The following is a 10,100-nucleotide window of genomic DNA, read 5'->3' on the forward strand; positions in this document are numbered from 1 at the left end:
TGTCTCGGCCTGCAGATCGAGCATATAAAGAGTGGGATCTTTATTCATCAAACAACATACACAGAAAAGATCTTGAAAAGATTTTATATGGATAAGTCACATCCATTAAGTACACCAATGATCGTAAGATCTTTGGATGTGAAAAATGATCAATTCCATCCTAAAGAAGAAAATGAAGATATCCTTGGTCCTGAAGTACCATATCTTAGTGCCATTGGAGCGCTAATGTATCTTGCTAATAATACGCGACCTGACATATCATTTGCTGTGAATTTACTAGCAAGATATAGTTCCTCTCCAACTAGAAGACATTGGAGTGGAATCAAACAAAATTTTCGATATCTTCATGGAACGGTTGATATGGGATTATTTTATCCCTATGGATCCAAGTCACAACTAGTTGGCTATGCAGATGCCGGATACTTGTCTGATCCACATAAAGGGAGATCTCAAACAGGATACCTGTTCACATATGGTGGTACAGCTATATCTTGGAGGTCCACGAAACAGACGATTGCTGCAACATCCTCTAATCATGCTGAAATACTGGCGATTCATGAAGCTAGTCGCGAGTGTTTTTGGCTGAGGAGCCTGATTCAATATATTCTATCATCATGTGGACTGATTGATCATAAGATAGCTCCAACTGTCCTGTTTGAAGATAATACAGCATGCATTGCTCAACTTAAGGGTGGATACATCAAAGGTGATAGAACAAAGCATATTTCTCCCAAATTCTTCTTCACTCATGACCTTCAAAATCAAGGGACAATTGATGTCCAACAGATCCGTTCAAGTGACAATCTGGCAGATTTATTTACAAAGTCATTCCCAAAATCCTCCTTTGAAAGATTGGTACATGAGATTGGAATGCGCCGATTTCGAGACATTAAATGATGTCGGCAAGAGGGGGAGACTGTACTCTTTTTCCCTTGGTCAGGTTTTGTTCCCATTGGGTTTTTCTTGACAAGGTTTTTAATGAGGCAGTCCCCATCACTAAAGGATATTGTACTCTTTTTCCTTCACTAAGGTTTTTTTTTCCCACTGAGTTTTTCTTTAGTAAGGTTTTAACGAGGCAATAATCCTAAATGGACATCCAAGGGGGAGTATTGAGATAAGATTTGTTACGTGGATGCCCATTTATGAAGGGCGGTGTAGTATTCTCAAGGAAGAATGCTTTTAATAAGCATTTGAAAATCTATCCTATGTACATCTATAAATAGAGGTCCAAGCCTCTGAAAGTTACATAACAACAGAACAAAATACTATTCTCCCTTCCTTTTCATACAAATAAATCAATCCTCTTTTGTGCTGCAATCAAATACTCTTTTCCTTGTATTTCTACTACAATTCTTTCTCTTCTTTTATTTTATAAGTATTTTAAATTATATTTTCTATTACTCTTTACATATAATATTAATAGCAATATTAACCATCTTTATTATATTGAGATAGTAACAATAAACAAATGCAATTCTCTCTCTCTTTATTTTTAATACTTTTTCTTATCTTTGTATATATATACACAATACAACATATAATATTATTATATATATATAAAAATTATTGAGCTAATTATATTAATAATAGAGTCTTCTATTTATACATTTTTATTTTATATATCTTTTATTTTACAACAAATTAAACATTTTTAACAAATTTAGGCAAGTGAAAGGCATGGTAAATGATTGATATTAGATTAAATTGGCGTCTTCTTTTGACAAAGTGCGTGGTACGTTAATGCACGTTAGTACTATATAGTATATACTAATGCTTGGGTTCTATATATCGAAACCCAAACCTAAAACCTATCGCAAAATATCTTGCATAAGGAATTGTGTGTAGTAGTGGAATGGTTTGAATCTAGCAAATTGTTACGAAATACTTTTCATGTGCATTTGAAACTTGAATTTGAGATTAGTAGAAATGCAGATAATATCACTATTTTAGTACTATCTTTTGATTAATATTTAATTTGGATTACCTTTTTGCCTAAATGTAAGCTTTAAGTAGTCAAACCTCGTTGAGTTTTCTCATTTACGCTTCTGCTACATATTTATTTTTTGCTACTATCTTGTATTGCGCCTTGGTTTGGGCTCGATCATCACTACAATTTTTTCAATGCGAATTTAATAATCCATCGTTCTTGTTAGTATTATTATTAACTTATTAAGGACGGCAATTAATTATATATTATTTAGTACTAATGACTTGTCAGCTTCTAGTTGGAATTGTGGTATATTATGAATTATGATTCACCTAGAGCTATAACATACCCTCTCACAGGTTATATATTGTATACTATGAACTTACACTGTACACTGAAATAAAATTAGTTATTTAATTTATCCTATGGATTACCTGATTCTATAAGTTACTTATCTATTATAATACATTTTATTAAATAGATTTAATATTTATATTTTGGTTACCTAATTTCTAAAGAAATATAATAAAGCCTGCTTAGTTGATATTTTATTAAAATCACAGAAATTATTGAAGACTATCAATTAAATAAAACAAACCTATATTTTCATTCTTTGTGTTGTTATGCTAGGTGAGAAAAGACTTATCAATTAATAATAATCATGTGATTTATGGAGTATCAAGTGAGATGAGTCATTTATTGTAAAAAAGAGCAGAAATTTGCGTAGAGAGTAGAGACTAAAGAATACTATTAAACAAAAGGTGTATTTGGTTTGTATTTTTATTTTTTATTTTTATTTTTAGTATTTTTTATTTTTTAAATTTTGAAAAAAAGTGAAAATAAAAGATGAAAATAGAAAATAGAATTTTATTATTTTTATTGTTTTTTATTTTTTTTCACAAAATCTAAAAAAAACAGAAAATACTAAAAATAAAAATAAAAAAATTAAAAATACAAATCAAACGCATTCTAATAAGTTTCTCTCTCACTCCGTCTCTCTTTTCTAATATTTTTTTAAATAAAATCACCATATAAATTCTAAAAACACAAGTAGTTTTCAAAATTGAAAGTGTATAACGAAATCAACCAGTAATGAATTTTCAATTTTTTTTCAATTATCTAAACTGTATTTATTTAAATAATGTTAGGTAGACAAAAAAATAGTCAAAATTTATTTTTTATTTTTTATTAATTTTTATAATTATAATTTTTATTATTATATTTTTTCTAAATTTTTAAATAAAAAATAAAAATAAATTAAATTTTTATAATTTATCTTAATTTATTATTAAATAAAATATAATAATACTAATTTTTATGTCTTTATTTTTATATTTTATTCTTAATATCTTATTATTATGTTCTGAGAACGAAATAGGAGCCTAGTTCTAAAGAAACAAGTTAATTGTCCTTATATATCAGCATGCATTTGGAATGAAGCTTAATTATACATTTATACCTTCCTACATTATTGAACTTTCTCTTCTCTCTTTTCTAACACATCATCCTTAAACTTAAGGTGTGTGTTTTTTCCAAAGTTTCTCTTTTTGTCTCTTTCTCTGAGGTTTAATTTTCCATAAAAAAAAAATAAAAAAGAGAGAATAAAAATCATATTTTAACACAAACCCATTTTTTCTTTTTAGATTAAGATCATCATATTGATGATAATGATGGACTCAATTCCATGGTCAACGATCATGGTGGTGACTTCATGGTACAGTTCAAACATCGGTGTGCTCCTTATGAACAAGTACCTTCTAACAAAATACGGGTTCAAGTTCCCAGTGTTTCTCACCATGTGCCACATGATGTGTTGTTCTATCTTCAGCTTCATTGGTATTCAAGTGATGGACATTGTCCCTTTTCAAAGCATACAATCAAAGGAACAGTTGGTGAAGATTTGTGTTCTGAGCCTTGTCTTTTGCTTCTCAGTTGTTTGTGGAAATGTGTCACTGAATTACATACCCGTGTCTTTCAATCAAGCAATTGGTGCCACCACACCTTTCTTCACTGCGGTTTGTGCTTATTTTGTCACCAGAAAAAGAGAGGCTTGGCTTACCTATGCAACACTCTTGCCCGTTGTTGCTGGTGTCATCATAGCTAGTGAGGTATGTAATAATAATATATCATTATTTTTCAATAATTCACATCTTCATGAATATCTTTCTTCTTTGGGGTTAGTTGTTGAATTAATTGATTCAAGTGAGTAGAATTTATTGGTTTTAACCAATATTTTTAGCCATTAATTCAATATTTTTTGTTTAGTTTTTTTTGGTGACTAATATTTTTTGTTTAGTTGTTTAACAATATATTTTTAATTCATACTTTTAAACATTAAACTAGTCGAGTGCTGAATTTTTTCTTTTTTTTTTTTAAGTAAACGTTAAGAATTCAAATTTTATCTTGTACATGTAGCTACTCATTTATTAGTAACAGATTTTTAAAAAGAATTCAGATATATAATAAATTAATTCTTAATCTAACTAATCAGAAAATATCATTGTAACAGATCCTTAAAAAAAAATTTAGATATATAATAGATTAATTTTTAACTTATCTAATAAAAAAATATCCCGAGACACAAAAAAAAAACTTCTGATGATACTCTAATGTTACTCTTATTACTTTAGACGATGTAAAAAGGAAACCGTACCATTAATTGCAAATTCGATCAATTCTCTGAATTATTTGAAAAATCTACCTTACCCGGCTGCAAGATTAAGCGTGAATATCTATTATTGATTGATAATATACATGAGTTATAACTTAAAGTTATAGCTTATAACGAGTCTTACAAGTTACAAGAATATTCAATTAACAATGACAGGAACCCACGTTTGACAAGTAAAAAATATTGAGTCAATATTTTGTATAATTATATACGAGGTAATATTCAATTAGGCTACTCTTCATTTTCACCAAAAATACGTGGCGGTTCTTAATGATAAAAAATAAATGATAAAGCAGTTTTTAATTATTTTGAGATATATTTGCTCTTTTTAATAAAAAATGACATCAAAATTTTTTTTTTTGGAAAATAGAGACTATTCGATCTTTTAAAATCAAGTTGTTTTGGATGGGAAAATTGGAATGTCTCAAAAAACTTTGTTATACCGCTTGTTCATTTAGGCTGTATTTGTTTACAGATACGAGATATTTAGATAAAGATAAAGATATAAAATCATGTTTGACAGATGAGATATAAATAAAGATATTATATCTAAAAATATTGAATTAATATATTTTGTATTCATCCTGATAAAAAAAACATAGAGCACTAATAAAAGATACAACTTATATTTTATTTTATTTTTTATTAACTTTATTAATTTTTTATAATTATATTTTTTATTCCAAATTTTTTGAATAAACAAATATAATAAATTATACTTTCATAATTTATTCTAGTTTATCATCAAACAAAATACTAGAACATACACTAATTTTTATATTTTTGTCTTTTGTGTATTGTTTTCAGTATTTTAAGTCCTAGCCTTAGAACCAAGGCAACCTTAAAGTTTTGTTAAGGACTATGTGATCCTTGATTGAGTATGGTAAATCATAAGAAAAAGTATAGGTAGACAATGTGAACAATAGATATATCGGATATTTATTTTACTAGGTGTACGGATGGTTATTTTAATAGTAAGATTTAAGTGAGTAATTTAAAAGTGTAATGTATTTTTATTTGATTGGTAGTTGTTTATGTTGTTCAAGATAATCATTGTTTACCTAACACTTCCCAAATCGTAATTATAGTTATCATAACCGAATCAGTAATCAAATCAATTAGATCATCGAATCATTGGGTTATAATTCAAACAGTGAATCACATGTTGAACTAGTTAATACGAACATAATTAAATAATTATATAAAATTTATTTTATTTTTTATTTCTATAATAAATATCTTTTTTATTTTATATTAAATTAATTATTATTTTTAAATTTTAATAACTCATCAATTAATTATATTTATTATACTCTTCAAATATTTATAAATTTATATTTATTATCTTTTAAGTATTTATAAAAAAAATAACAATCATGGAAATAAAAAATATATTATAATTAATAAAACATTTTTTCTTTAAATTTATAAAATAATTTACTTTTATTTATGTAATACATTTCATAAAAAAAGTTATGTATAAAAAAAATATTTTTTTAGTTAACAAAATTTAACTATGACTATTTAAACTTATTTTGAACAAATTTGACTAAATTTTAAACTTATTTTAAACAAATTTGACTAAATTTTATTGGATTTAATTAAGTTTGACCAAATTAATTGTTTAACCGATTTAAATGATAACCTAACTTAGATTGATGACCGAATTTCGATCCGACCAACCAAATTAGGCTGGATTTGATAACTATGATGGTAGTTATTCTAATTATAATATTATTAATTAAAATATTCTTAAAGATTATATGTTTGTAGAACTTTTTAATAAGCGTACGATATAGCTAAAGTAGAGGGAAACGATTTCAATTTTTTGAAGATGATTATTTATATAAAAATAATAATTAAAAATTATTAAATAATTTAATCTATTTGATGGTTATCAATAGCTAAGAGAAGAGAGAGTTGAATCTTAACATCTTTTTCGTTTAGTAACACTTGTTGTTTTTTAGAATGCTTTAGGAGATATTCCTGCTTTTTGTTTCGTCACTAGTCAACAGACTTTTTCTTTTTGTCTCGTAACCAGTGAAGAGATATTTTTTAATTTTGTCTCCTACAAACAGAATCAGAGATTAAATAGAACAGAGAGAGAAAATCACACCCAGAAATATCTTAGTTCAGCTGCTAAGTGCAGTGCAGCCTACATCCAGTCTCCATCATAACAATGATGGAATTTCACTATAATCAAGCAAATTACAGACACCAATTCTTCCTAGGAACTACCCTTCCTATCCGAGACAAGTCCAGAATCTATCCCCAATCCTGAACTTGACTTGGTTACCTACCAAGTTTTCAACTGCTAAGTGTTAACCTAACTTGCAAGGAGATTCCCACAGAATCATAAAACACAACATAGATGTACAAAGGACTTCTAAGGACATCTATGGTTGTTTTTCTTTTAATTTTGTATACTCTGCCTTTTTTGCTTTATGATTTTTTCTTACAAACCTCTGATCGAGTTGGATCTTCTTCCATTTTTTGGTATGGAGAGTTTGAGACTTTCTCACCACTTCTTACTATAAGTGGCAAAGATCTCAGCCACACCCTATTGTGGAACTTCTTTTTTTCTAACGCCATCATTACAATGGCTTCTTTCTTGCTTGTAGTTTCACTGCTATAGTGCCTTATCTCTGATAGCTTGTTTGTTCTTCTTCTCTGTGACATGACCGAAACTGATAAGGGAAGAGAGAGAAGAAAGAGAATGCTTTCAAAGAAAATAAAAAAGGAAATTAAAAACAATTACAATCAATTAAAACCCACTTTCCTCTTTCATGTTTTGTAATTAAATTTGAATTCCAACTGGTTGCCCACGGTATCTCTCAGCCCAACAAGCCAAGAACTAATTAGCCAATGGGTTGCTGCATGCACAAGGTGGGATTCGAACCCCCAACACTTGCTTAAGCGGACGAGTGAGCTGACCACTCGACCAACCCAAATTAGTTAAATTTGAATTCCAACTAAGGAGTGAATGAGGTAACCGAACTAAGCATGCAAAGTTCCATCCTTCTTTTTTTTCAATTCAGACCAAACCTTTTGGTCTTTCACAAAAAAAAAAAACAATTGGGCCTGCTTCTCAATTTTCTGGCCTGAATAGCACAATAATAATTCAGCCAATAATTTTTAAGGACATTTTCTGCACAAGGCTGATCATTATATTGGGCTTGTTTCAATTTTCAGCCCAACCACAAATTCTACATACCACAATTATTAATCAACAATTATAAACTAAAATTCATATTAATACTTTTATAATTAATTATCTTAATAATGTTTGATCATTATCAAATTAATTTAAAATTTTTCAAACTCATCAATATCTTACCAAAGTGATTAACACGTATAATATTTTAACTATTATTTTTATATAAAAATATTTTTACATGAGTATTTAATTTTTTTTAGGTAACCCTAAAACCGTATGTATAGAATATATATATATATATATATATATATATATATATATATATATATATATATATATATTAGATTGCACATGCAAGTGGAGTATAAACATCTTCGTGGGACTAATTTCTTGTACCTCAAGCATTGCGTTTGTTTGTCCAAAATTAAAAGGGCGGGGGGGGGGTCAAATTTGACTTCAATTACATGCCGAAGCAAAAACCCTGTTTCAAAATTGATACATTCCTACTATGCTGGAAAAATTATGGTACTTTACTATACATTCCCTAATTAAGAGCATTTAGAGATAACCCAAGACATGGCTATAATATGTAGATAGATGGGGATTCTAAACAATTATATGCTATGGCAGATCATCATCTAATAAGAGCCTAAGACCGTTTGTTAGGCTTAGGAAAAATCTTGCTTATCGGTTATTATCAGCATAATTCATGAAAATTGAAGGCAATAAGCATAGTATCTTTGAGCCTACATAGATTATTGAAAGTAACTTTCTTTTTTTATTGCAAAGAATCAAATTTAATACGATTAGTTAATATAAGAGGAAAAACTACGTTATTTGAATAAAATAAATTAAAGCATCTATCCCTGCCTTGGCTACATACCTTTCTCTCCAAGCATCAAATTGTTTATGCAAAACATATGTGTGTATGTGTGTGTTTTCCTTGTCTCTCATGTTTAACACGTTTTTGCTGCAGTCTGAACCTAGTTTCAATCTATTTGGATTTATAATATGCGTTTCATCAACCTTTTCGAGAGCTTTCAAATCGGTCCTTCAAGATCTTTTGTTGTCCTCTGAGGGGTAAGGTTCATTTTCTCTCTGATCTCTTTAATCATTATTTACATATATTAATCAAGGGCATACTTAAAAAAAATTAAACTCTATGAACAAAAGATATTTAATTAACTGAGAGTTTGCACTTTCCAGAGAAAAGTTAAACTCTATGAACCTGCTGCTTTATATGGCACCCATGGCAATGTTGGTCTTGCTTCCTGCAACATTGTTGATGGAGAAGAATGTGATTCAAATCACAATAGATGTAGCAAGAAATGATATCAGAATTATAGGTTTTCTGCTCTTCAGTTCTTCTCTTGCATATTTTGTCAACCTAACCAATTTTTTGGTGACAAAACACACAAGTGCATTGACTCTTCAGGTATATATGTCCTAAGACTTCTTCCAATTTTTTGTCATGCGCATTGCATATGGAAATAAATTCAACAATTTCATAGATTAAATTCTATGAAAAATTGAAGATGAGCATTCTTCTAAAGTTAGCTCGATAATGTTACTTAATTGTAAATTTTCTGATGAATCGCTATAGAAATTAAATATGTAGTCAAAATTGAACCTTAATAATACAACAAATGATACTATTTGAACATTAAAGTACGTGTTAATTAAATATACATCCAAAAAAATTACCTAATCGGCTTAAACAATCTTGTAATTACTAAATGAATAAAGAATAATTTGTTTTTGAAAATTTTAAAGATTTTGAAAGTATTTATATTTACTACTTCATACAGTATTTAGGATTACGTTGAAGAAACTTTTATGGTGTTAAATTTATTTTTAGATAGACATACAATATGATTCAATAGTGAGAAAAGAGTTTAAGTGTTTAAGTAAGGACTACAAAATTTAAAACAATAAAGTACATGTAGAACATAAATTACGATTACATATATGGATTAAAAATAAAATGTTTTTCATTCTAATACATTTAGTTAAATATTTGCAGGTTTTAGGAAATGCAAAGGGGGCAGTTGCAGTGGTGGTCTCAATTTTGATTTTCAAGAATCCAATTTCCATGATAGGAATGTGTGGTTATGCCTTCACTGTTCTTGGAGTTATCTTATACACTGAAGCCAAAAAGAGATATAGTTAGTTAAAAAAATTAAAAAAAAGGAAGGTATAGTTGAAAATAAAAGACTACAAATTAAAATTAATTACCAAGATTAACCAACCACAAGCAGGAGTGAGGGCCATCAACTTTGTGCATTAGCTAGTGGCATAACAACGTGTGATTTTATTTACTTAAGAAATTGAAACTTCGTTTCTAA

At 28.2% G+C, this 10,100-nt stretch overlaps 1 protein-coding gene across 1 annotated transcript; it reads left to right on the forward strand.

Annotated features, from left to right (window-relative positions):
* Positions 1-3,470: 3,470 nt before the first annotated feature.
* LOC112719835 (probable sugar phosphate/phosphate translocator At3g11320) lies at positions 3,471-10,100 on the forward strand. The gene is made up of 4 exons (XM_025770555.3): positions 3,471-4,035; positions 8,732-8,835; positions 8,962-9,190; positions 9,779-10,100. The coding sequence occupies exons 1-4, from the start codon at positions 3,589-3,591 to the stop codon at positions 9,923-9,925; spliced, it is 927 nt and encodes a 308-aa protein (XP_025626340.1). The 5' UTR covers positions 3,471-3,588; the 3' UTR covers positions 9,926-10,100.

This window comes from Arachis hypogaea, chromosome 2 (genome assembly GCF_003086295.3).
Source record: "Arachis hypogaea cultivar Tifrunner chromosome 2, arahy.Tifrunner.gnm2.J5K5, whole genome shotgun sequence".
Classification (NCBI taxonomy): Eukaryota; Viridiplantae; Streptophyta; class Magnoliopsida; order Fabales; family Fabaceae; genus Arachis; species Arachis hypogaea.